Genomic DNA, 27,955 nt, shown 5'->3' with positions numbered 1-27,955 from the left:
TAGAGCAGTTTAGCTCCACCCTTTCAGTGTATAGCACTTTAGCCCTGTCCATTCATCCTTGAGCAGTTTAGCTCCACCCTTTCAGTCTACAGCACTTTAGCCCTGTCCATTCATCCTAGAGCAGTTTAGCTCCACCCTTTCAGTCTACAGCACTTTAGCCCTGTCCATTCATCCTAGAGCAGTTTAGCTCCACGCTTTCAGTTTATAGTAGTTTACCTCCTCCCTTTCAGACTACAGCACTTTAGCCCTGCCCATTCTGCATATAGCAGTTTAGCTCCACCCTTTCAGTCTACAGCACTTTAGCCCTTCCATTCCTCCTAGAGCAGTTTACCTCCACCCTTTCAGTCTGTAGCAGTTAACCTCCACCCTTTCAGTCTACAGCACTTTAGCCTTCCCATTCCTCCTAGAGCAGTTTACCTCCACCCTTTCAGTCTGTAGCTGTTTACCTCCACCCTTTCAGTCTATAACACTTTAGCCCTGCTTATTCCTCCTAGACCAGGTTACCTTCACCCTTTCAGTCTGTAGCTATCTACCTCCACCCTTTCAGTCTACAGCACTTTAGCCCTTCCCATTCCTCCTAGAGCAGTTTACTTCCACCCTTTCAGTCTGTAGCTGTTTACATCCACCCTTTCAGTCTACAGCACTTTAGCCCTGCCCATTCTGCCTATAGCAGTTTAGCTCCACCCTTTCAGTCTACAGCACTTAAGCTCCACCCTTTCAGTCTACAGAACTTTAGCCCTTCCCATTCCTCCTAAAGCAGTTTAGCTCCATCCTTTCAGTCTACAGCACTTTAGCCCTTCCCATTCCTCCTAAAGCAGTTTACCTCCACCCTTTCAGTCTACAGCACTTTAGCCCTTCCCATTCCTCCTAGAGCAGTTTAGCTCCACCCTTTCAGTCTACAGCACTTTAGCCCTTCCCATTCCTCCTAGAGCAGTTTAGCTCCACCCTTTCAGTCTATATCAGTTTAGCTCCACCCTTTCAGTCTACAGCACTTTAGCCCTGCCCATTCTGCCTATAGCAGTTTAGCTCCATCTTTTTAACATATATCCGTGTACAGTCACAAAAACATCCTGTTTAACTCAAAGGGATAAAAGGGAATTTGGGAAATTTACCTGTAAGAAGGATTTATGACCCATGACTGAAGGTCCCCGAAAAGGAGGTGGAATGCAGAGTATGGGCCCCTTTAACGCCGTACAAGCTGTCACAAAAGCAGTAAAATACCCCAAATGAAAAATTGTGACTGGTATGTGTGCGGCTGGTACTGAAAGCCCTAGATGGGCTGGTGTCCGAGCTTGCGGAGGTTAAGTGTCTGGTGTTTCATGTCTGACCCTTCTGTGGTATCCAGACTGAGGTGATTCTCAACCAGGCCAGCCTTTATTATCCCGCAGGGGGATTAGCCTGGAGCTGCTGGTCCTCTGTCTGTCTGGAGCTGAACACAATGCACGGCCAGGCACGGGAGCACACACACACACACACACACACACACACACACACACACACACACACACACACACACACAAACACAAGCCAGCCACTGTTTTACCTTATATAGAAACAGACAGTCACTTTCTTAACTGATACTAATGCTTTGACTAGGGCTGCTGTACCACCTACAGCCAGGTGGAGACATTACTATACATTGCGCTGGGATCAAAGTTATCCTAATCTATATACTTATATTTCTATACACTGATCGGCCATAACTTTAAAACCACTGACAGGTGAGGTAACACCTGATCGGCTGGTTACAGTGCGACCTGATCTACATTATTTAGCAAGTGAACAGTCAGCTTTTGAAGGTGAGGTGTGGGAAGCAGGACAAATTATGGCAAGCCAAAGAGCCAGACGGTTCTCAGTACGCAGTGGGTCAGTACCAACCAAAAGTGCTCCAAGGAAGGACAACTGGTGAACCGGTGCTCTGACCCAGGCCTAAAAATGTGTCTCTTGCCCTGCTTCACCCTCAAGAACTGACTGACTTGCTGCCTGTAGATGAAGAAAATCAATGGTTTTCACTTTGTCTACTAGGTACTAATGTTATGGCTAATTTGTGCATAATTATTTCTAGCTGTTACTATATTATAAGCCTTGACATGTATGCCTGGCGCTGAGCTGATATTTGATTACATTTATTGATCATTTACTGTAAATCCCACATTCAGCACAATGACCAGAACATGCAGAAGAAGCTAGAAAATTCCAAAGTGGTTTTAATTTCATACTTTCAATCATTATCCAGTGTTTCAAAACCATAAAAAATAAATATACATATGTTACAAGAATTCCAGTGTTATTTTGGGGGTTAAACAGTAAAAATCCAGCCATTTTTTTGATCAGGAGTGGTTTAAACACTGGAGTGGCGGAGTCGGAAAGAAGGAGGGGCAAAGGGAGAGAGTCTTGAAGGCCTCTGAGACATACACTTTCATTCATATTTTCACTGTAAGAAATCTGAGAGCTCTCTCTTCACATTTCATAACTTACTCTTTTATAAAAATATCCTGCCACTGTTTTGCTGCCTTTCAGCTTTTTCAGCTTATCTGAGGAGGTGTGAACCAATGGGCTTTGAGACATCTGAAACCGCAGCCAGACTGTAGTCAGACTAAGGCACCACAGTGACTGCCAATCAAGTATTAAAATTACAGCATCATGATTTTTTTGCCAAGGATAATGTCTTGAGTTGTGTCATGTTATAAAACATCAAATTATCAAATTTCACTGTAACAAAAAAAAGTTGAAACAGTCCACATACAAAATAGAAGCACTTTAGGAGATATCTACATAACAGTAATTACAGTCACCACAGAGAAACCAGCACGGGGCCTCCTACTGGAAGGACGCGCTGACAGAATCGGGCACTTGGTGAGAAATACAGTTCGTCTTTGCATTGTGAAACGAAGCCTCCGTTCCTTTTTCCACACTTTCCTTAGCGTGAACGAAAGAGGCAGTCAGTCTTTCTCCACTCGTTCCGAGCAGACACTTAAGTACTAGTGGTAACATCCATTATCACACCCTGCAGTTCTCCAGCTCCAGCCTGCGACTGCCTGTTCTGGACAGGCAGAGCTCAGGCGTCGTGGGGGACGTAGTCTTTTCTACCTCCTGCAGCGTTTTTGGCACGGTCCGCCCTCCCCTTCCCCTTTCCCAAGGCGTAGTCCGATACATTCCCTTTTTCAGTAAAGTTCCAATGCAGAGCGGGCAGGGGTCTGCAGTAATACTGTTCTCCATTGGAGTGTAGGCCATTAGGGTGAAGAAAGTGAGTGAGTGAAGAGTGAATGAGAGAGAGAGGTCCTCCACCTCTCCTCTTCTCCTCTCCTCCGTCACGAGGGCGGCCATGTTGCTCTCATGTAGAAAGAGCCTCCTGCAGCTTCCTGCTGGGTCAGATTGAGGTTTCGTTACTGCCGCTGTGATGAAAGAAGAGGGAACGAGGGAACGAGGGAGGGAGGGAGGGAGGGGACGAGGGAGAGAGTGTCAGATAAGGAAAGGGGGGGGGGGGCATGCTGGTTAGATGGGTTTTCAGGCAGGGCGGAACAAGAACAAGACCCCATGCCAACGTGCATGTGAATCCAGAGTCTTCTAGTGAATAATACATGTGGGTGTGAACTACAGGACTGTCCCCAACTGAGGATTTTCTTGATCCAGGCCTGCATGATTGTCAAATAAAGGGTTAATGTATCTAACTAGTCGTGTAAGACTCATGAGGCACCACTGAACTGTCACTAATACAGCTGTTCTATTCACACACTCAGACTGGGTAATGTCCGGTGCGACTGATTCGGGTGATGTCCAGAGGTCTGAAAGGGGTGTTAGATGTTCACAGTGACAGATATTTAGACCATGGGTGCCTAAACTTTTTTAATGCTACTGTATATTTGAGATGTATGACATATAGGATGACATATGATGGGACTTTTTTTTAGTGTGGCTGACTTTGAAGGGCACTAGGCCTTCATCAGTGGTCAGTTTTTAACCAAAAGCCAGATATTTCTGTCTGGCTGACTGACTATTCTGACTAGTTAGTTCAGTACAGTGTCTTTAGGTAGCTTCTAAGAATTGAATAGTCAAAAAATAAATAAATAATTACAATCATTTTTAGACTCTTTTTGATGTCTGCAGGATCCATGAAAATACATAAATAAAGAGACGATTACAGTCAACCAGCGCAAAACTGGCTTCATCCAGAAGACATGCAGGTCAGCATTAGAAGGGTGCACATTACATCAATAGACGTGTGTTACCAGTGTACTCCCATCCCCCATTCTCCCATTGATGCACTCTTTTATGTTTTCCTCCCAAAAACATAAAAGCCTGGAATTTACAACTGTGAGGTCACACTTGTAGGGGGTCATGTGACTACTCACTCTGAATCTGATTGGTTTCCGCCGTTAATGGTGCCGGTCCGCAGGTTCATGGCCACTCCGTTCTGTTGCTCTCTGGGCGAGACAGCTTGTCGATGGGGGTTTTTGATGATGACGTTGTGACTGTTGCCCCCGTCATTGGAGGCCACTGACGGGGTCTGTGAGGAGATGGTGGGGGGGTTGTAGTCGGAAAGCTTTTCTCGGAGTTTGTTCTTCATGTTCTTGTCGGTAAGCGGAGGAGGATATGTGATCTTATTCTTTAAAATGCCTGTTAAAAAAGTGAGAGAGTGGAGATACAAAAAGTGGCATTAAATGGATGGTTATGATTCTGAAATCTGATTGGCTGAGCCACATCTGAATCCAACTTAAATTGAGTAGAATTCTGCATTAATGTTTTTTAGCAACCGTGGCCTACTGTTAACTAACTACATCTATCGGTTCAAACGAATGCTGCTTGATCACTTCCATCATCAGTAAACTCTCTCCTACCCTTCCTCTGTTCCGGCTGGTGGTTGCTGTTGGTCAGACTGGGGAGCGCTCCGTCTCTGGCTTGTGAGTCTTTGTCCTGGGGCGGCTCTCCTATGTGGTTCAGCTTGTTCTCCTGATGGAGGTCCACATTCACTTTGGTCTCCACTCTCAGATGCTCCGCACCTCCAGCCTCCTCACTGTCGCTGGCTGTGGTGGCCTCAGTGGGCCAGTAGGGCTTGACGTGATTGGACACCGTGTCCACTGGGTTGTATGAAGAGAGGGAAACAGCTGATCAGAACTTTTGTACAGAATATTTGTACAGAAATGTATAAAATGATGGAATATGACAAGTCTGAGCACCTTCACAAGTTTATAAATGATTTGTAGGTCACTAGGTTTTAACAAATGGACAAATGGTATAGAAGATGTGTCCGGTATGATCTATTGATGATTGTAAAATGACTCAAGCTGTAAGGATGTCGTATTATATATATGATAAGAGTCCATGTGAGATATGTGTCACATAATCTTTAAAAGACACAGAAAGTTCCTTAAAGCACTTGTGAAGTCCCTACGAGACGTATACTGAACATCATGGATGTCATTAACTATATTAAACGATATTAATAAACTAGGATAAAAGCATAACTGATCAACAAATGAAATATTAACTTAATATTATCTAAAATGGTCATTTTTGTAGTTATCCGCAAATTATTTGAAATAGGTCTATTAAATAAATCCTATGCAATTCTTATTAGATATTTATTTCTAATATATTTTATATAACACATTAACATGAACATGAATCTACTTTATCAACACATCATAACACCCACAGAGCCCAGTGCTTCATTCAACCCTCTGTAATCACTTTATCATCATTAATGACCTCTCTCAATAGTAACCTTTAGGAGGAATTATTTATTTTAATTATTTAGGGGCTCTAATTTAAATGAATAAGAGCCCATGGCGAGATATGTGTCACATAATCTTTAAAAGACATGATAAGTTCCTTAAAGCACTTGTGAAGTCCCTACGAGACGTACACTGAACATCTTGGACCTCATTAACAACATGCCGGTGTGCTTGGTTAGTGCTTGAGGCAAAACCTGCTCATTTTAAAGGTCTGGTCCAACAGATTTCACCATTTAAACCTTTTAATAAAAGGATATATATTACATAGAACCAGTTCTGACCCCATTTCTCAAACAAACTGGTGAAACTGAAGTTATAAAATTGTTGTCACATGACCTCTTCACCACAATTAGAAAAGCTGATTTAATGGATTTAATGACCTTGGACAATATTAAAAAACTGGCTCTTTAGGGTCAAAGTGATATTTATAGTATATTTTCTTTTTAGTTCAGGTAACATTTTATTTTCCCAAAATAATTAGAAAAAGATTTTAAATCATATTAAATAAAAAGTACAAAAATACCTATAATATATACCTACTGTATAAAGCTATACATAATATTTAAATAGACTTTTTAAAACTATTAGCACTTCAACAGGAGGAAAAAAAAATCAATTGCTGAAATAAATGAATAATATAAGATAAAAGCATAATCGATAAACAAATGAAATATTAACTTAATATTATCTAAAATGGTCATTTTTGTAGTTATCTGCAAATGATATGAAATAGGCCTATTAAATAAATCCTATTAATTCTTATTAGATATTTGATTTCTAATATCTTTTATATAAAATAACATTAATATGAAGAGAACTGTACTGTACATCTACTTAATCAACACATTACAACACCTACAGAGCCCAGTGCTTCATACAACCCTCTGTAATCCATCATTAATGCCCTCTCTGAATAGTAACCTTTAGGAGTGCTGTGCAGTGGCTGTCGCTCGTTGTTCCACTTGGGCTTCATGTGGACGTCTTCATCATCCTCGCTGTCGGAGGAGTGTGAGGAAGCGTAGGAGCTGCTGTGCTCGTCCACAGAAAGCTCGCTGTCTGAGTCCGAGTCTGACAAACACATCAAAACACAACGTTTACTCCACTATTAATTGGGAAAATCGAATCTACCCCAGAGGGCTTAAAGCAGGCGAAGACTCAGTACCGTCTGCCTTAGTGCCGTTGCGGTGGAACAGAGGGGCATCTATGTCCGTAAGTCCTTTAGCTGTTCCTGAGGAGACACCGGGCTTCTGGCCTGATTCATCTCTGTGAAAGGAGGCAGGAATTAGTGAGGCAAGGTGAGGCATTTAGGATCAACTGGCAATCGTAGCTCCCTCTAGCACTAGCAATGCTCGCAACACGAGGAGGGTAAGGACTTAACACACGTCCCCTCCGATACAAGTAAAATCAGCCACCGCCTATGGAGGAATGCGAGGGGGGAAAGACGGGTCCCCATTTTAAGAGTGAGGGGGGAGTGTGATGAGCTTTATCGGACTCTCTCGGCTACTGGTGGCAAAGCGGCATGGCTCGGGATGCGAACTTGCGACTCATTGGCTGTAGTGGCAGTGCATTACAGCCACTGAGCCACTCTGAGCCCCAAAAATCGTTGGTTTATGGGTGTGCAGTAGGCTACAGACTAGTTACTGGGGTGTAACCAGTGTGTTTCTGCTGCCTTCCCTCCTGTTCTCTTCATGCATGTTACACTGCTATAGGCTTTATAGGCTATAGATCATTTTCACTGGTTCCTGACACACCAGAACACACACACACACACACACACACACACACACAGATTTCAGGTGATAGCACTACTTAACGCCAGAGTGGCTTAACAGATCACTCAAAGAGTCAAACGAGTGGGAGGTGATTGACATAGAGGACGACCTTTACCCAGGCATCTTTTCTATGATCCCCCCCCCCCCCCCACAGCTTTCACCTTTCACTCTTTGACCCTTCATGTCTGGCAAAGTGGTCTGTTTACCATCTTTTCCACAGGTTTTTGCTGGTTGGAGAAGATGCAGACTATCTCAGTTAAAAAGTGTCCTGAGGAACTGGATGCTCACGGCAACGGTGTCAGACGGAGACCACAGGTCAAAGCAAAATGAGTTTATAAAAGCTCCTTCAACGATCGGACACTACCAAGCACGCATTCCAGCCATCCCTACTGGCAATTCCCATCTCGATGGTATGAGGCTCCAGCAGAAGGAGTCAGGGCAGACGCCTGATGACTGATGTGTTAGCTGGAGGCACACGCGCTGCGTGCCCCAGTCTGTTCTGATGGGCTCAAGTTTTCTCCAAGCTTGCCTAACATTGAGCCTCGCTGAGCTGTAGTACCGGTGTCGACTCTGCAGTGTAATTAAGACACGAGCGGGGGGGACACAGAACTCAGACATGAGGCCGAAGGCGAGCTCCATCAGCTTTAAAATGAGATCATAGAAGGTTTGAAGTCTGAGATGAACGCTAAATCAGTGAGCACACACACACACACACACACACACACACACACACACACACACACACACACACACACACACACACACAGAGAGACATATGTGCAACAAAGCTGAGCCATGCGCTTGAGCCATGCATGTGTTAAAGAAACACCCTCCAGAGAAAAAGAAAGAGAGATTAGACAGTAGAAGAGACTGCACGAGAGAGATCAGACAATAGCTGATAGTGAGAGAGATTAGACAGTAGAAGAGACTGCGCGAGAGAGATCAGACAATAGCTGATAGTGAGAGAGATCAGACAATAGCTGATAGTGAGAGAGATTAGACAGTAGGAGAGACATCGGCAGAGAGATTAGACAGTAGCTGAAAGTGAGAGAGATTAGACAGTAGAAGAGACAGCAAGAGAGAGATCAGACAATAGCTGAATGTGAGAGAGATTAGACAGTAGAAAAGACAGCAAGAGAGAGAGAGATCAGACAATAGCTGAATGTGAGAGAGATTAGACAATAGAAGAGACAGCGAGAGAGAGAGATCAGACAATAGCTGAATGTGAGAGAGATTAGACAGTAGAAGAGACAGCAAGAGAGAGATCAGACAATAGCTGAATGTGAGAGAGATTAGACAGTAGGAGAGACAGCGGCAGAGAGATTAGACAGTAGCTGAGCGTGAGAGAGATTAGACAGTAGAAGAGACAGCAAGAGAGAGAGATCAGACAATAGCTGAATGTGAGAGAGATTAGACAGTAGAAGAGACAGCAAGAGAGAGATCAGACAATAGCTGAATGTGAGAGAGATTAGGCAGTAGAAGAGAGTGAGAGAGAGATCAGACAATAGTTGAGAGTGAGAGAGATTAGACAGTAGGAGAGAGAAATTAGGATTGGACAGTAGAAGATGCAGCGAGAGAGATCAGACAGTAGCTGAGAGAGAGAGAGAGAAAGAGATTAGACAGTAGAAGAGAGACATTCGATTGGGACAGTAGGAGAGAAAGCGAGAGAAAGCGAGAGAGTGAGAGAGATCAGACAATATCTGAGAGTGCGAGTGATTAGACAGTAGAAGAGAGAAAATAGGATTTGACAGTAGGAGAGAGACATTAGGATCAGACAGTATGAGAAACAGTGAGAGAGATTAGACAGTAGAAGTAAGAGAAAAAAATCAACAGTAGGAGAGAGACATTAGGATTAGACAGTATGAGAGACAGTGAGAGAGATTAGACAGTATAAGAGACAGCAAGAGAGAAAGAGAGATTAAACAGTAGCTGAGAGTAAGAGAAAGAGATTAGACAGTGGAGTAGAGAGATTAGACAAGAGAGAGATTTTAGACTGATAGATGAGAGATTACACCATAGATAAGAGTGACAAGATTACACAGCAGGAGAGGGTAAAAGATTAGACAGTAGGAGAGAGAGATTGGACGTTAGTAGAATGAGAAAGAGAGACAGAGGGACATTAGACAGAAAGAGAAATGGTGTAGCAGGGCCATGCACCCAGCAGCTGTTACCTGAAGGCATAAGCGAGGAAGCCGCTGTGGCTCTTGGCTGACCTGATGGTGCTCTCCAGAGACACAGTGGACTCCCCAATGGCTGACCGGAACATGGTGCCGTCCTCCGTGTACGTGTTATTACAGTTCAGAGAGCGCTGAGAGAAGAGAGACGGGGTGATTAAAGGAAAGGCTTATTAATCTCATTAACCCCTAATGACCTGTGTGTGAATCTGCATTTCAGTACCTCACTCTAACTGCAGCAGCTATAGCAGGAAATGATGGCAGTTTCTGTATTATACTGTATAACAGTCATTACCCCCATCAGTCTAATCAAACCTGTCGCATGGGGTCAATTACCACGGATAATAAGCACAAGAGGTCTCTGTCTACTTAGCACTAAAAACATGTTGGTGCTTCAGTAACTAACACAGTAAACACAGACGATCAGTCTGTGAAATGAGCTACTGTAAAACAAGCTTTCTGCTTCCCACACTTACAGTCAGCAGAGAGGCCCGGGTGGTGCTGGACTCATCCGGCAGCGGCTTCTTCCCTGTGAACACCATCTTCAGATTCTTCCTCACTTCTTTATTCAGCACACAGTGGAAGAAGAATATGAGGATTCCCTAAAAACAGAGTCAGACACTTATTACAAAATTCTAATATCATTTCTAATATATTTATCATACGTGTAATATTTATCTTATTATTATTTATGAATCTTACTAAAGTTACCAAAGTATAATGAAATAACAATAATAAAAGTGCATTGAATAATAATTACTATGTAATTATATTAAGTACTGGCACAATTGCAGATAAAATATTTGTACATACAATAATATGAGAATAATAATATGAATAAATACATGTTTAATAACTACGAAAATACTATTAATAAAAAAAAAATAATATACAATGTATGTGAAATATGCTGAATAAATAATAATAATAATAGCAATATTATTTATTATAGCACCATATAAAATATATATACATTTCTTATTTAATAAAAAAACTGCTGAATATTATACACAATGTTACAAAAAAATATACATTTAAAAATATATAAATAATAAGAAAATAATGTTAAATAGTACTGCACTACATAAAATATTTAGACAATAAAAAACACAATACTGCTGAATATTATAGCAGTATATAAAATATACATATAAAATATTTCAACATTTAAAACACTAATATGTTTAACAGCTATACGTGCTGGTGTATAACTACAGCTACAGCTTTAACGGCTGTATGTAATCCATGGTGCTGTAATGTCTCAGTAATTGGCCTTTGAAATGCTTCGACAAGCAGAGTCTCAAGGGTCTGTGATGATTTTTCCCATGTTTGATCATCCAGACTACTGCAAGTCGTGATGATAATCTCACCTGCAAGCAGCTGAAACCGGCAAACAGGTAGTGGAAGATCATGACATCACTGTTAACAGCCATGAGCCCCAACAGCCAGGTGGCACTGATGAGCAGTAGGAGCAGGAAGGCCATTCGCAGAGCAGGACTGAACACACATAAATAAACAAATACATATATGAAACTCGGTTTATTAAACTCCAGCCTAATTCTACTACACCCAAACGCACTGCATAATGACTCACATGGCTCCGGACTTCTCAAAGCTCCTCTGCCTGCGTCCACAAGACGCCTTGGCCGCCAAAATAAAGATCACGACGTTGACCTGCAGAAGAGTTGAGTCCAAATGTAAGAGAATTTCAAAAGGGGGACTTTAAACTACAGGCTTAAATAAAATGAAAGTAAAAATACATTAACAATATTAGATTTGATTAATTTATGATTAAAATATTACATATTCTATTGTGTCAATTATAGTGAGAAGAGCTACAGAGCTACATACAGACCAAGTCAGTATGGAAAAGGTATGATATTTATGAAATAAATAAATATATATTAAATATATCATTAAATAAGAAAATACATTAGAATCAAAAAAGCATTCATGCAATAAATAAAATAGTCTCAATTTAATAGTCGAGCAGTCGAATTCTGTAGTTTTCCACTACAGCTACAGGGCTAATACAGCTAGCAAGCTACATTAGAGCTAATAAAGATGACATATGTACTGTATGTACAGTATTAAGCTTTATGCACATCATCACATAAGTGCCTCAATCTGCATTCAGTCAATTGCCCCTTTAATGTATTGTTTACTGTGGTGCAGTGCACTGACCAGCACAACGACGGAAATGGGTCCAGCAAAGCTCCAGATCAGGGTGTCATGGACAGAGAGCCAGCAAAAATCAGGATTCCCATAACCCTGTGGGTCCAGACCTACAGCCAAACCTGTATACACACCCACACAGCAGTTATATGATCCATATGTATTATCTATAAGCAATAATAACAGTAATATGTCCGGTATGTATTATTATATTTAGTTGGCCCATGTATATTATTCTATATGTGGGTATAACGGTAATAGGGCCCATGTGTATTATCTATATGTGGGTATAATGGTAATATGGCCCATGTATATTATTCTATATGTGAGTATAAAGGTAATATGGCCCATGTATATTACTCTATATGTGGGTATAACGGTAAAAGGGCCCATGTGTATTATCTATATGTGGGTATAACGGTAAAAGGGCCCATGTGTATTATCTATATGTGGGTATAACGGTAATAGGGCCCATGTGTATTATCTATATGTGGGTATAACGGTAAAAGGGCCCATGTGTATTATCTATATGTGGGTATAACGGTAATATGGCCCATGTGTATTATCTATATGTGGGTATAACGGTAATAGGGCCCATGTGTATTATCTATATGTGGGTATAACGGTAATAGGGCCCATGTGTATTATCTATATGTGGGTATAACGGTAATAGGGCCCATGTGTATTATCTATATGTGGGTATAATGGTAATATGGCCCATGTATATTACTCTATATGTGGGTATAACGGTAATATGGCCCATGTATATTACTCTATATGTGGGTATAACGGTAATAGGGCCCATGTGTATTATCTATATGTGGGTATAACGGTAATAGGGCCCATGTGTATTATCTATATGTGGGTATAACGGTAATAGGGCCCATGTGTATTATCTATATGTGGGTATAATGGTAATATGGCCCATGTATATTATTCTATATGTGGGTATAACGGTAATAGGGCCCATGTGTATTATCTATATGTGGGTATAACGGTAATAGGGCCCATGTGTATTATCTATATGTGGGTATAACGGTAAAAGGGCCCATGTGTATTATCTATATGTGGGTATAACGGTAATATGGCCCATGTGTATTATCTATATGTGGGTATAACGGTAATAGGGCCCATGTGTATTATCTATATGTGGGTATAATGGTAATATGGCCCATGTATATTACTCTATATGTGGGTATAACGGTAATAGGGCCCATGTGTATTATCTATATGTGGGTATAACGGTAAAAGGGCCCATGTGTATTATCTATATGTGGGTATAACGGTAATATGGCCCATGTGTATTATCTATATGTGAGTATAACGGTAATAGGGCCCATGTGTATTATCTATATGTGGGTATAACGGTAATAGGGCCCATGTATATTATTCTATATGTGAGTATAACGGTAATAGGGCCCATGTGTATTATCTATATGTGAGTATAACGGTAATAGGGCCCATCTGCGCCTTTTCCTATAAAGTAAAGTTAAACAAACAGCAGTGCTGATACAACTGCACGTAAATGAGCAGGACAGGTATAAGGGGTGTAAGAGCTAGCCTGGCCTCTATTATCTGAGTGTCTTTTCACTCGGGCTTTGAGTTTCTGCCAGACTGGTAAGTGATACCACGATAGAGCACAGAAGCAAAAGGAAGAGCTCCAATAGCAGATAAAAGAAAGAGAGAGAGAGAGAGAGGGAGAGCCAGAGAGAGAGAGCAAGAGGAAGAGAGAGAGAGAGACAGACAGACAGACAGACAGACAGAATGACAGACAAAAGAGACAGACAGAAAAAGCCCTTTCCCACAGGGATCACACACACACACAAACACACACTGCTCAAATTATAGGCGAGTCCCAGCACGACATCATGGGTGTGTGTGTGGTTTGTGTTTAGTGTTTTTAGATGTTCTGTCTGTGTGGGTGAACAAATATATATGTGTGTACTCTTTTTTTCACCTATTCTGGAGATTCTGGAGTTGAATTCTGTATGTGACAGTGACAATATGTACTTATGGTATCTACTGCTGCTACACTCAGGGACACTGTATATATATATTTGAGTGTGCATGTGTGTGTGTGTGTGAGAGAGAGACTGACCTGTGATAATAGCAGGGATGCCCCAGCCAATGGCGTAGTAGAAGCGCATGTGGCCGTGGTTGATGTTGCGCATCTCCGTCAGCATGCGGTAAATGTGCAGCCCCTCCACAAACATCCAGGCAAACGTACACATGTAGAAGAAGTGCAGCAGGATCGCGATCACCGTACACACAAACTGCAGAGAGAGAGGGAGGGCGAGAGAGGCGAAAAGACACCATCAGCCAGGCTGGACTTATTATTGAGAGAGAGAGAAATAAGAGAGAAATAGATAGAGATAATGATAGAGAGAGATAAGAGAGACAAACAGAGAGAGAGAGAGAGAGAGCGAGAGAGAGAGAGACAAACAGAGAGAAAGAGAGAGAGAGAGAGAGAGAGAGAGAGAGATTGAGAGAGACAGAAAGAGAGAGAGAGAGAGAGAGAGAGAGAGAGAGAGAGAGAGAGAGAGAGAGAAAGAGAGAGAGAGAGAGAGAGAGAGAGAGACAGAAAGAGAGAGAGAGCATTTGGGGAAAGCCCCTTTTCAGAGGTGGATTAGAGGGTGTAAATCTATCGCAGCCAGAAAACAGAGCTACATGTGATCATGACCAACAGCACCCCCCCATCCCCCCCACCCCCTTGACTTGATCAGTACTGCATGGAACTGGTGTGCAGTATCATACTGGTTACATAACTGGGTGTGAGTTCAATAATAGTGTTTGAAGGGTGTATCTTGTCTTTTTGAGGAAAATTACACAGTGTGTGTGTGTGTGTGTGTGTGTGTTTATGTGTGTGTATGAGGCTGTGTAAGTAGTCTTCCAAAAAACACCAGTCCCAGCTTGCCTCTGTGATAAAGCCCCACAGGATGAGGTCACAGGGTGAGGGGAGTAGACTAGCGAGGGTGGCTCCTCTGCCCCTGGACTAACTCCAATAATACATAAACCTGCCCAACACAGTGCTGGCAAAACAGCTCTGTCCCAACGAGGCATGGACTCTACAAGACCCCAGAAGCTCTCAGTGTCTCGGTATCTGGCACCAAGACATTCGTCCTGCAAGTTGTAAGGTGGGACCACCGTGAGCATCAATGAGCCTTGTTATACAGGACCCTGTTGCCGGTTTACCAGTGGTTCTGTTCCGTGAAGCACTTCTGGTAGGTACTGACCACTGCATACCACGAACACCCCATAAGACCTTCCTGATGTTTTGTCGTCTGTAGTCTCTGAAATGTTATACGCTATATGGCCAAAACTATTGGGACACCTGCTCATTCTATCTTCCAAAATCAAGGAATTCCATCAAACTTTCTGCATAATTAAATAATTAAGATTATAGGGAGGTCTAGCAGAGTCACTGGCTGGTTTGATGCTGCTGTAAGATTAATACTGACTGTGAGCTGCAGGTGCTACTGCCCTCCAGACTAACTCCACTACACTACCATGGAGTCGTCTCCATGTGCCACTTACCCTCTGACAAAGCCCAGCATCCTCCACTCATCCCCAGATTAGACGGATCCCTGCATAGACTCTTACTAAAACCATCATTACTAGCATACACTTTATGGACAAAAGTATTGGGACACCTGCTTATTTCTTGTTTCGTCCTAAATCAAGGGTGTTACAAAAAAGTTTATCCTGCTTTTGTTGGATAACTGTGTCTATTGTCCATGAAAGGCTTTCTGCCTTTTTCTTATGATTACCACCCCAACTCATCCCAAAAGTGTTGGATGGAGCTCCATCCATCATTCCAGAGGACACAGTTCTACTGCTCCACAGCTCAATACTTGGGGGGGGGGGGGTACACCCCTCTAGGCCATATTGATCAGATATCAGATCTGAGGAGCTGCGTTTTCCTCCGCGAAAAGAAGCAGTGGCTGGTTTTACATGTGTTGGAGGAGCCGTGAGTCCAGGGGCAATTAGCCTTGGATACACTACAGTAGGAGTACATTTACATTTAGGGCATTTAGCAGATGCTCTTCTCCAGAGCGACTTACAAAAGTGCTTTGCTATTTACCCAAGAAAAACCTCAGCTAGTTTGAATAGACTAATAATTCAAAGATTCTCTAAGTTTAGACTCTACTAAACACAAGACAATAAGGAGACCACTCTGCTATTCGCCCAAGTACTCTCAGAAGAGGAGGGTCTTCAGTCTGGGTTTGAGGACAGCGAGTGTTGGACTCTGCCGTTCGGACACCCAGGGGAAGTTCGTTCCACCACTTCGGTGCAGGACAGAAAAAAGCCTGGACGCTTGTCTTCTGTGGATCTTAAAGGATGGCGGGTCGAGCCGAGCCGAGCTGAAAGGACTCTTGGTGCGGATCGGCTTTTGACCATTGCCATCAAGTACGGAGGGGCTGGTCCAGTCTTGGCTTTGTAGACCAGAGACAGGGTTTTGAATCTGATGTTGGAAGCAGCTACAGGAAGCCAGTGAAGAGAGAACGCAGCAGTGGAGAGACATGGCTGAATTTAGGGACATTGAAGACGACCCGTGCCGCTGCATTCTGGATAAGTTGCAGGGGCCTGATGGTGCGTAAGGGTTAGATTAGGTTAGATTAGGTGACATGCACCTACAAATTGATTTGCTCGCTGAGGCTAAGGCTGTGTTCTACGAGCCTTAGGCTAAGACCTTAGGCTAGGCTAAGGCTGGTCAAACGAGGTAGTACAGCCCTTGTTTGACCAGACGTCAGTAAACACGCTCTATTGTGCTGCTCGATGGAAAACTGGCGTCCCCTGACGTCGCTGCCTAGAACACAGCCTTAGCCTTAGCAAGCAAATCAATTTGTTGGTGCATGTCACCTAATCTAACCTAATCTAACCCACAAAAGGGATATCTGAGGTGCTTCAACATCTATTCATGGCAGCTAAGCTGCTGTCAGTTTACAGACTCCTATGCCTGAGGCCAACAACTCACGCCGTCAGACCTTCCAGAAACACGCTCTATAGCTCTGATACCGGCTTTAATCCAGCCAGCCTTCCAGGCATGAACATCGTGAACAGTATGTGTGGGTGGGTGTGTATGTATGAGGGCCAAAAGTATAATTACAGGGATTTTATTTGTACCAATGAAACGGCTCCTTCCTATTCGGCGGTGAATCACCAGAATGTAAATAGATGCTCCAGGTTATCCCCAGCCGTTTGTCAACAACCCTCAGTGTGGCCTAACCCATCACTACACAGCTCCTAATTAAAGATTTAAGCGTGTAATTACTGGTGCTTTACAACGAGAAAAGGCACAGTGTAAGACAGTGTTGGAGCCAAACTAACCAAAAGTGTCCCTCTAACTAGAAAATGCTGAGTTTAGAAAAAAAAATCTGCAGCAAATTCTGACATTGCGAAAGACGTCAGCGATCCCTTTACTCCAGCACTCAGAAATAGCATCAAACCATGAGGATGCAATTACCATTTCTGACTCCTCAGCTCTGAACAAGCTCTGCCTCTGGTTTTCGCCACAGAATAAGTACAGTAGGCCTTACAGCTATTTCCCACAGCCTGAACACTGATCAGCCATAAGATTAAAACCACTGAGAGGTGATGAGAAAAGCCCTGAAATAGCATTGAATTACTGTGATGCCTAGACGACTGGGTCAGCACCTCTCCAAACACCAGGCTGGTTTTGCGTTGTGTTTTTCTGGTATGCAGTGGTCAGGACCTACTGAAAGTGGAGGAGTCATGGGCGCCCAAGGCTCATGTTTGATGTGATCCACTGAAGAGGCCCCAAACCACAACTAACAGGACTTAAAGGATCTGCTGCTAACGTCTTGGCGCCACCATCAGGGTCCATGCCTTGACGACTACTCAATCGTTCGCAAAGAAACACAGTCACAGTCCTTATTAAAGCAAGGGGTCTCACCGGGTTGTCCGTCTGGTTGATGCCGATGAGGAAGACGAGCTCGGAGAAGAAGAGTGCCGCCACCAGGTTCTTGTGGATGCTGTGCAGGTTGGAGCGGAGCTTTCGCAGGATGGCCAGCAGTATGAAGGTGATCAGTAGAGCCAGCAACGAGGCCGAAACGGTGGTGTAGGTGACTATCTTTAGGGGCAACACGTCTCCATGCTGAGAGAGAAAGGGGGTGAGAGACCGAGACGGGGGGAGAGAGAGAGGGAGAGAGTTTGTAAAAGATATTACTTAAAATAATATTTATTCATATTTAGCTTCACAGCCCAACGCTTGTGGGTGTATACCCCTCTAGCCAGCGCTTGGCAATGGGCTTGGTGGTCTCATGGCATGGAGGCTCATCTCCAGCTGCTCCAGAGTGTCCCACTCTATTGTCCATGCTTTTCTATGGAGGGTGTAGATGTGTGTGTTTGTGTGTGCCACAGATGTCCAGGTCCACACACTAAAATAGTGGGATTCAGATTTGTACTTGATGGCCCAGTGATTCCAGAGATTAGCTCAAATCCAGCAGCAGCACCTAGTTTAACTTAAGGAAGCACTGATTAACCCAGTAGGTAATGGAGGATAACTAGAAATAAGCCAGGGCTTAATAATCCAACTTTGGAAATGGTTGCATGAACACACTAACATGCATAAATCACCATTTTTGCATTATTTATATTTGTGTTTATGATGGATATTTATAATATTAGTGATTATTTTAATTCTTTAGCCATTTTTTAGCCCTTTCCGATATACAGATCAGCCTTACTGCTGAATTTCCAGCCTTATTTTGATCTTGATTGTATTCAATGGAGCGAGTGAGTTGGAAAAGCTGCCCACTTTTTGAGGAACCACTGAGGTTACGAGCACAAAGGCACGAGAGAGGTGAAGAGGTTAGGAACAGAGGAGTGTTTAGATGTGGGGTGAACATGTTTAATACTCTGATACGCCACCCAGCCAAATATTTATCCTCCCGGGTGAGTGCTGGAGGATTAACGCTAGCAGGAGACTAGCTCAAAGCTAAAGTGGCAAAGTGGTCTCTCTCGGTACCTCTCTCTTGGAGATGTCCATGAGCACAGCGAAGCTGGTCATGTGATTACACTGGCAGCTGATGTGGGTTCTGTTCCTGGAGACAAGTTCACAGCCCTTAGAGGACCAGCCTCCAGTGCCACCGATCCTGAAACACACACAGAGACAGAGACATGAGTCTGGGTTACTTTAGGGTTGATTTCAGTACCACGCTGAGCACTACTGTAACATGGGCACTGGGTCTTGCACCCGAATGGCCTTATAGTAATGATACAATACAACCAACAAACCACCAAACCAGAGCGAGATATCATATCATATAGCTGAATCATATTAGGCAGCACGGTGATTAGGTGGTGGTTGGTTTAGTGGTGTCGGCAAACAGGGTGTCAAACCCTGGACTTCTACAGGGAGGGGATGTTGTTACGCTTACAACTAGATAACATGCCAAATGCAACATGCTGACATTTTAGACAGTAAATTAAAAAAAATAGTAACTTTGCACTGTTTAAAAATCATAAGGTCTGAAGAAGTTTTTTTTTTTTTTACTTAAGTTAAAATCTAAGTTAAAAAGGTTTCTAACAAAACAAAACAAAATGAACAAATAAAAATACTAAACAACTGAATTTATTCTAACCTTTTCATCTGCATTAATCTAGTTTTATTACTGTTCATTTATTTCATTAATGCTTATTGTTTATGGTAAAAAAAAAAAAAAAAAATTCCTAAAACAAATCCTAAAATGACAAAAAACTACTTTTGATTTAAATAAACTAATATATATATATATTTTTTTTTTATTTTTTATTACAGTTTATTATTACTATTAATTTCATCTCGTTTACTTTATCTCGTTTTTTTTTTTTAAAGGTGAAGCAGAAATTTAATTAATTAAATACATAAAAACAATATATATATATATATATAAATATATAAAGAGAGGGAGTGAGAGAGAGAGTTTATTACTATTTATTTCATTGCTGTCTCTTGTTTTTTTGAAAATAAAGTGAAGCAGATATTCCTACAATTACAAAATATTACTTTTAATTAAAAAAAATAATTATTACAGTTTATTATTGCTATTTCTTTCATTACTGCTACTTGTTTTTTTGGTTTTCCTTCTGTGACTCTGAAGCACTTTGACACGTCACGGTCATAAAAATTAAGCATAACTAAAATAAAAATGCTATTTCTAACATTAGCACTATTGTCAATAATATTATACTATTAGTAGTAGGATCATGAACATCACAAAAGTCGAGGTGGGTGTTTGGATGTGTGTGTGGGGATTTTCAGGAACTCACGCGATAGAGTGATTCCAGAACACACACACGGGTTTGGACCTCTCTTCTGTCTCCAGCAGTGTGTAGTCGAGTGTGATCGGCCGCTCCAGAGGCATGGACAGAGGCTGGCCTTCGCTGTATACCGTGGTGCTGACGATGGGAGTGTTGATGACCGGCCGGATGGGCAGTCTGTACCAATAGAGGACGATGGCGTGTTATAAAGGACATAACAAGCCAGGGGGACACGAGGAACATAACGGGTTCATGGTGGGTGTATTTATAATTTAGAAACCCGGAAAACAGACACAGAGTTAATATCAGAGAACCACTTTTTAATGTGTTCTAGTCCAGTAGAATTTACCTGCCATGTTTATTTGAAAACGCAGACTCATGATGGACAGACAAATAGAAATGGCACATAATTATATAAAAAAAATGACTTAAATAGTTAATTATAAAATAATTAAAATAAATCTCATAAAACTACAAATAAATAATCACTCAGAATAAAAGCTCATTATACTAAAGTACATTTAAAAATAAGTTTTAAACATATTTTCCTATTTGTTTATATAGACACTTATTATTACACCCTGTACGAGGTGCATCGCGATGCTCACTGCAATCTTAAATTTTCCCGTCTTCCGCCTGCGTTGTTTAAATAGCAACGTTGCTTACGAATATATCTACACTGATGGGCGTGGTGTACACAAGGCGCATATTTCCTGCCGTTACAATAGCAAAGACACACTGACATGTCCCCCAAATCAAGCTGCACGGTGCATGGTTGGCAGCTCATCTAAGATCGCTAAAATAGAGCCCTTACAGTCTTATTATTTTAGACATAATTTAGTTTATATACTGCATTTTACATATTGCATTTTTTGAGTATGCTAAATTAGACAGTTAATTAGACTAAATTTAACATATCAGGAACAATACTTCTGCATATTCCACATTTATTTATTTATTTTAATTTTTTAATTTAATTTTTTTTTGCTATATATTATTTTAGGCTATGAAACAGTAATTATGCTTTAGAATGCACAAAAGTGTGCCTACGTCAAGGACAGGAACGTATTTACTTTTAGAATAAAAAAACCTGACCAGGGGTGCACAAGACTGTAAGCTTTAGACAGCAATAATATATATGCAATAATTTACCATTTTTTCATCACTTTTTGTGACAAATACATAAATATGTGCAAGAACACCAGAGAATTTGAACAAAAGGCTTAAATGCACAGAAAAATAGCAATACAGGTAATAACAGGTGATAACTGGACTGACTTCAGGAGAGACAAAGCAGGGGCAGAATAAGAGGCGGAGCCAGGAAAAAGAGCTCCCATTACAGAAAAAGGGGCGACACTGGTGCCCTAAACACACCCACTTGGATGCTCCATGTTACCTGGCAACTGGCCAAATGGTCTCACAATAACTGTACAGTGTTCAGTATCAGTAGGCACAGCCGTCTAATAGCAGCTGTCGTAAATATTTGGACGTGCTCACCTCATAAAAACAAACCGCAGCTAAAGTTTGCGTATCATGTGAATGGTATGCTGTAATTAGGCTGAGTCTTCTGACCTCAGCGCTGTCGTAGTTCACTGAAGATACAGGCAAGTGTGTTCAGCTGTGTGGGTCACTGAAGAGCTATAGCTACATGGTCAGGGCCAGAGTAAATCAGCAGGATGAAGTTTAACTGAATGCAATCAAATCCTCACAGCAATGCTCCTCCAAAATCTAATAGAAAACCTTCTCTCCTGGACAGGGACAGTTACTCCAACAAAAGCAGGAGAAACTCTTTCTTTAATACCCTTAATTTCAGAAAAAACAATAAATACAGAATGCAGGTGTCCCATTACTTTTGTCCCTATAGTGTACTGTGAGTGTACCTGAGACTGCGACGGTCGGGGTCATAGCGCTCGGGCAGCAGCTGCCCAAGAGAGCGGTAGACGATGACAGCAGCCACGGGGAAGGGAGGAGGAACCTCAACCTGCCTCTTGTTTCTCTGGACCGGAGACTGGTCCTCCTCAGTTGAGGTCGTCTGAGCTGCTGGCTTGTCTGTTGGAGCCGCTTCATTAGAAACTGGACAAAGGGAAGGTTCATGTAAATATATATATATATATATATATGTATATTCATGTATGTATTTATGTATGTATATATACATACACACACACACACAATATATATATATACAGTCTTTGGCAATGTTTGGACACCCCTGTCCAAAGCCTGGTTGGATTTCTATGCAGCACACTTCTACACATTCTACAGCATGATCACAAATTATATAACAACATATTGCAATAAATAAATAAATAAATAAATAAATAAATAAATAGGACATATGCAGAAATAATGGCCTATTAAATATATTTTGTTTGTTCTTTTTTTCCAATAACTTATATCCCAGTTGAATCAGGTGGGGAGGAATATGGTTGGATTCAAAGTCTACGAGAAGGTGGTTCTTCAAGAGCAGGATTGGAGAGCACTTCTTTATAAATGGCATTTTCAATATTTTTCCCTTATAAAGAAGTGCTCTCCAATCCTGCTCTTGAAGAACCACCTTCTCGTAGACTTTGAATCCAACCATATTCCTCCCCACCTGATTCAACTAACTGATCCAGGTGCGTCCAAACTTTTGCATACGACAGGACCATAGGTGTTTATATTACCCCTGTGCTCTGTGGGCCTGAAGTTAAACTCTGGGAACAGGACTGATGACTTCAGGTCTTTGGGATATTCCTCCTTAATCTTCTGGAAGTGAGGGATCGTAGCCTCCTCAGGAGTGGAGGAGTCCAGGTAATCCACTGCCAGAACTTTGAGGAGGATAAAAAATATGTATTTTTATTTCATACAATAAAATCAAACTCAGACTATGAACAACACTAACATCCTGATCAGACAATCGGACGATCAGCTGTAACTCACTCATGTTGTGAGTGACGATGGTGAAGGGTTTCAGGTAGGTCTTCCTCATATTGCGAGCCACAGTGGCGGCGTAGTCCTCAAAGTTTCTCAGCAGGTGAGCGGTCCCGCCATCTGTCCTCTGGATGTGGTCCCAGTGGTCTTTATTGCTGGGGTCCAAGATGGCACTGCCCGCCTTCACAATGTTCTACAACAATCCAAGCATGCAGGTTATTTAGGCTGTAGGGCACGACATTGCTGAGAAAGCTAAACCTCGTAACTCCAAAAATCCTTCTTAAAGCAACACAAAGAAAATTTGTATTTCTTACTCCTGGGCTCCCCCTACAGGCGGGGAGTGTAATTTGCACTTTGAGGCATCACTAAAGGACATGCTTTACACATGCATTTTTGGACAAGCTGAGAGATTGATGACCGTCACTGACAGTGGCAGAAGCATGTAAACTGAGGCTCTCACTAACATGACTGTCCTTCCCGCTTCATCAGAGTTATACAGGGCATTTAGCCGGGTCCTAAACCTGGAGTAGCACTGGTGGACACGCTATTCTCCCTGTTACAGTCAGTGGTCAGCTTTACAATGATTTCGAAGCTGCTATTTTAAGGTATAAAAGCTACATAGCATTGCTTTGACTTTCAATGAAAGGCAAAGTCATTTGGAGCCTTCAAATTTCAAATTTTCACAATATAAAGAATCTGTATCTGTGAAAAAATGAAAAATGCCAAAAATGAAGGTATTGTTTCAACAGAGACAATAATGAGGAATTTGTAATCCCAAAAAACTTGCCTTCAGCTAGTGTCTGTGACTGAATCAGAGCCATAATGCAATTAGTTATGAGGTAGCTGAATTTATATATAAAAAATTTATGATTTTTAAATTATTTTAATTTTAAATATTAAGTTAATCTACAATTTTAGTTCAAATAACTCTTGAATAAAAAACTCAAATGAAAACTGTGCTGGTTCCACAACCAGCACTGCTCCCAGCGGACCACATACACACACACTTAAACTACACACATGTTCAGGGAACAGAGATCCCTCAATGTAAAAATACTATGTGCAATACCCCCCCCCCCACACACACACACATGTGCAATTAAGAGTCATAAATAATATTGCTATTGCTTTTTTAATTCTTATTTATATTGTGTATATATGCAAATTATTTATCTACATTTTTTGTAACTGAGTGTCTTGCTATCTCTTTCTGCTGTGACACTGAGAATTTCCCCACTGTGGGACTAATAAAGGATTATCTTATCTTATCTTTTCTTGAAAGATATTGAAAGGAATAAGTCCACTAACTTTTTTTTTACAGTATAAGCAAAATCATGCCAGTGTTTACAGCAAGGAGGGCTGTTGTACTGTCACTGTGATCTCCCTGGCTCAGCTCGGCGCTCGTCCATGCTTCTGCATTTGCATTTCTGATTTATATGACACACAATAAGCAGAGCTGGACCAGGTCAGGCTGATGTATAAACTGATTTGCTTTGTGAGGTAGGGTACATCCTACACAACATACAGTCTTCATGTATCAGACGGTTAAACAAAAAAAGAGAAATAATAGATAATAAATTATTAATTGTTAAATAATTTTTTTTCTTTTGGTAAGAATGTGCAAAATATGTAAATAAAATGTCTAGAATTATTGTGCACCTACAGGAATATTACATAAAATACAAGTAAGTAAAAATGTCAAAATAAACTTTATATAACCGGGAAAAATAAAATACAATAAAATTGATTTATTTATAGTTAAAAGTTTGTAAAATAAATAAAGAAATAAATAAAGAAAAATTTACACAACTGGAGAAATGTGTTGTGTCTTGTCTTATTGTATTCTACACAAAATACAGCCTTTATGCTTCATGCACCTTCATGTTTTCTAGTGGAAAGTAAGAATCCGCAGCTGAACAAGTCAAACTGGATTCATAAATGATCTACATCCATGAGTCACCCACACTTTCCCCGTCATCTAATTATTAACCATGTGCTGAACTAACACAGGTAATCATTTTCCATGTAAGAAACAAAGCCCTACACAGGGACGTAACCCAGCAGAGTAAGCAGAATTAAGAAGATCTAATTTCCATATTCTTACACACTAATACTCTGATATCAGAACAGACTATCACAGGAGGGGGAGGGGGAGCAAACCTCGTTGAAGTTGGCGTCCTTCATGGCGGCCAGATCAAAGCCCTGCTGCTGGCTCTCGTACTGCAGAACACGGGAGATCAGGTGGAAGGCTGTTTTCACATCGTTGCCATAGAAAGACTTGGTCTGGCTCGTGGCGTTGTGGAGCATGTGGGCAATGTCCTTTGACTTCTGTCCATCCATCCTGGACTCGTTACGATGCATCTCTTCATTCTGCAGGACGGAGATGGGGATGGGGAGAGAGGACAGTCAGTGGCAAAATTTCCTCCACTCCTATTTTTAAAGTAATGGTTTTCTCAAATAGTTTCTCAAATAACTTGCTTATGTGGCAACGACCTGTAAAAATGGACACATGTTGCATCACTGTGTTTTCTTGCCTATATTCTTATAACTACTTTTAGAAACTGTTCGAAATGTGTTTTGACTGAAGTGCTATGCTTTGGGTAAGGGGGGGGGGGCTGTGTACATTTTAGTTTTCACCAAATTATCAATTTAATTGGAAGATATCCGATGTGATACAACTTTCAACAAACACTACAAAAAAAAGTCTAATATTTCTCATTTTGTAAAGAATATTAGAGTAATAAAGAGTCTCCTAAATATTAATTATACATTTCATTTCAATTAGATTATTTAGAAGTTTGATTAAAGAGTAGTAGAGAGAGTAGACGTGTGCTTCTCTTTATAAATAGTTCTTAAAACATTTTGTTTCCCAATTAAATAAAAAACTAAATTAAATTCTGTAAAATTTGGTAAAACTGGAGAAATAATAAATACATGTTTTTGGTAAGAATGTGCAAAATATGTAAATACAGTGTCTAGAATCTTTGTGCAACTTGAGGAATATTACATAAAATATAATACAAAATAAAGTAAAAATGTCTAGAAAGAATTTTTTAATACAATACAATAAAAATATTTTGTCCTAGTTAAAAGTTTGTAAAATAAGTAAAGAAATGTCTAGAAATTTTACACAACTGGAGAAATGTGTTGTGTCTTGTCTTGTGTCTGAAATATTACATAAAATACAAAACTTTTTCCAGCTAAAACGTATTAGTAAAAAAGTAGTAATGTCTCAAATGTTTGTAGAACTGAGGAAATATTACACACAATACAATACAGATAAATTATTGTTTAAAGTGTGTGTAAGTAAAAAATACTGGACACAACACAGCAAGAGAAATATTCTAGTTAAAGGTTTATCAAATTAAGTTACTTCATTAAGATTAAGTAAATAAACGTCTAGGCTAAAATATTACATAAAATACAGTGTGAACATTTTTTATGTACAGTTTGGTGAAATAAGCGTAGTCTAGAAATGTTGTACTGGATAAATATTAAATACAATATATTAGCACATGATTGTTTTTTAATTACTAATCAGAAAACAAGTAAAAACAATGTCTAGAAACATTGTAGAACTTATATTAGATATTAGAAATATTAGATATTTAGTCTAGATTTAAAATTAATGTATACAATTGATACAATCTCCTGCAGTGAAAACTATGTTAAGCTGAATACAGTACCAGTTTCTTCAGCTGAGAGAAAGTGACGGTGGTGCAGTTGAAGAGTTCGGGAGGCAGCCAGCCATTCTCATCACTGCAGTGTCTGACGGCAGTGCCTACAACAGACCAAAAAGAAGAACCCGGATCAGAAACTCTACTGACCCCTGTTCTCTAGTCCAGTCCTGATGTTGGAGTAATGACACTTAGCTCCTTAATTAGTGCTGCAGGTCTGCATAAGAAGGACCAACCATGCTCAGACAAAGGAAAGAGTGAAGGAGGCATCCAGGGTGGAAACGGAGCCTAAATGATTTTAGGTCACTGCTCATCTAGCACAGCACTGACCGGTGACTTCCCGCACAGAACAGTAGCCTCTGCCTCGGCCCTTCGTCCACAGAGGTCATTCACTGGATCTGTGGTGAATGTGACTCAGTGCAGACCCTGCCAAGCTGGCCTCCATACAATATGCCATGTTTAGCCAACGGATCTCTCCAGAGACAAGGCCTCATTAGCATTCGTTAACCCGCCCAATGAAAAGAGCTAATGGCAAGGCTGTGCCAGTGTGAGGGCTCAGTGAAAAGGGCTGAGGGAAGAGAAAAGAGCCATGAGGAGCATGGCAGAGCTGAGGGGCTAAAAGCTACGGCAACCAAGCCATTCGTCTGAGCCTACAACAGCTCAGTGTCAGTGTGCCAAGATACAACAAGATACTTTAGGCCACGGCTAAAGGCTAAGCTCTGCCATGGCCTAAAGGATACAGTAGTAGCCCTGAGACCGGAAATGTCCTGGTTCAATCCCCATGACCAGCAAGTGGGGGGCACACACACCACTTGGAGATCCCCGACCTTGCTGGTGTAGAGCTGGACAGAGAAGCTCATCAGTGCACAGCTTCTAGACTTTCATCAGTGGTCACCCCTGAGGGTCTTGGCTGGATACTTGCTGGCTGATATATATGGGCTTCACTCTTCAATTGTGCACCTTCTGTATATAGTGGACCTATAAGGTAAGTGGCCTTCAAAATATAGAGTATATAAAGAGTGTATATAGAGTAGTGTATATATATAGATATGCATGTGTGTATTGAGGGTGTATGTGGATTGCATTAAAAGCAGATGACAAATCTTTCACCACTCACCAATAGATCCCTTGGGGCAGTTGATAGCAACTGGACGGCCAAACTTGGTCCTGGGCCACCAGATCCCAGCATCAAAGGCCTTGGGGCAGCCCTCATAAACAACTGCAGGTCAGAGACAGGGTACACAAGG

At 41.3% G+C, this 27,955-nt stretch overlaps 1 protein-coding gene across 3 annotated transcripts in view; it reads right to left on the bottom strand.

Moving 5' to 3' along the window:
- Positions 1 to 2,187: 2,187 nt before the first annotated feature.
- celsr1a (cadherin EGF LAG seven-pass G-type receptor 1a) overlaps positions 2,188 to 27,955 on the bottom strand; it is a 128,189-nt gene continuing 102,421 nt past the window's right edge. For 2 of the 3 annotated variants that reach the window (XM_072674222.1, XM_072674224.1), the window contains exons 16-35: positions 27,826 to 27,927; positions 26,718 to 26,812; positions 25,192 to 25,401; positions 23,041 to 23,224; positions 22,785 to 22,928; positions 21,999 to 22,191; positions 20,128 to 20,295; positions 18,845 to 18,971; positions 17,771 to 17,971; positions 13,955 to 14,129; positions 11,866 to 11,978; positions 11,276 to 11,355; positions 11,052 to 11,178; positions 10,158 to 10,283; positions 9,679 to 9,815; positions 6,898 to 6,998; positions 6,657 to 6,803; positions 4,839 to 5,078; positions 4,353 to 4,617; positions 2,188 to 3,395 (exon numbers count right to left, since the gene is read on the bottom strand). In XM_072674222.1, coding sequence (XP_072530323.1) covers positions 3,371 to 3,395; positions 4,353 to 4,617; positions 4,839 to 5,078; positions 6,657 to 6,803; positions 6,898 to 6,998; positions 9,679 to 9,815; positions 10,158 to 10,283; positions 11,052 to 11,178; positions 11,276 to 11,355; positions 11,866 to 11,978; positions 13,955 to 14,129; positions 17,771 to 17,971; positions 18,845 to 18,971; positions 20,128 to 20,295; positions 21,999 to 22,191; positions 22,785 to 22,928; positions 23,041 to 23,224; positions 25,192 to 25,401; positions 26,718 to 26,812; positions 27,826 to 27,927 — 2,960 coding nt within the window. In that variant the 3' untranslated portion in view covers positions 2,188 to 3,370. The remainder of the gene's footprint in view (positions 3,396 to 4,352; positions 4,618 to 4,838; positions 5,079 to 6,656; positions 6,804 to 6,897; positions 6,999 to 9,678; positions 9,816 to 10,157; positions 10,284 to 11,051; positions 11,179 to 11,275; positions 11,356 to 11,865; positions 11,979 to 13,954; positions 14,130 to 17,770; positions 17,972 to 18,844; positions 18,972 to 20,127; positions 20,296 to 21,998; positions 22,192 to 22,784; positions 22,929 to 23,040; positions 23,225 to 25,191; positions 25,402 to 26,717; positions 26,813 to 27,825; positions 27,928 to 27,955) is intronic. The other variant, XM_072674223.1, reaches the window with a different exon arrangement.

Source organism: Salminus brasiliensis, chromosome 2, assembly GCF_030463535.1.
Source record: "Salminus brasiliensis chromosome 2, fSalBra1.hap2, whole genome shotgun sequence".
Taxonomy (NCBI): Eukaryota; Metazoa; Chordata; class Actinopteri; order Characiformes; family Bryconidae; genus Salminus; species Salminus brasiliensis.
Note: the sequence above shows the minus strand (reverse complement) of the source record. Positions and strands in the feature narration are given on the sequence as shown.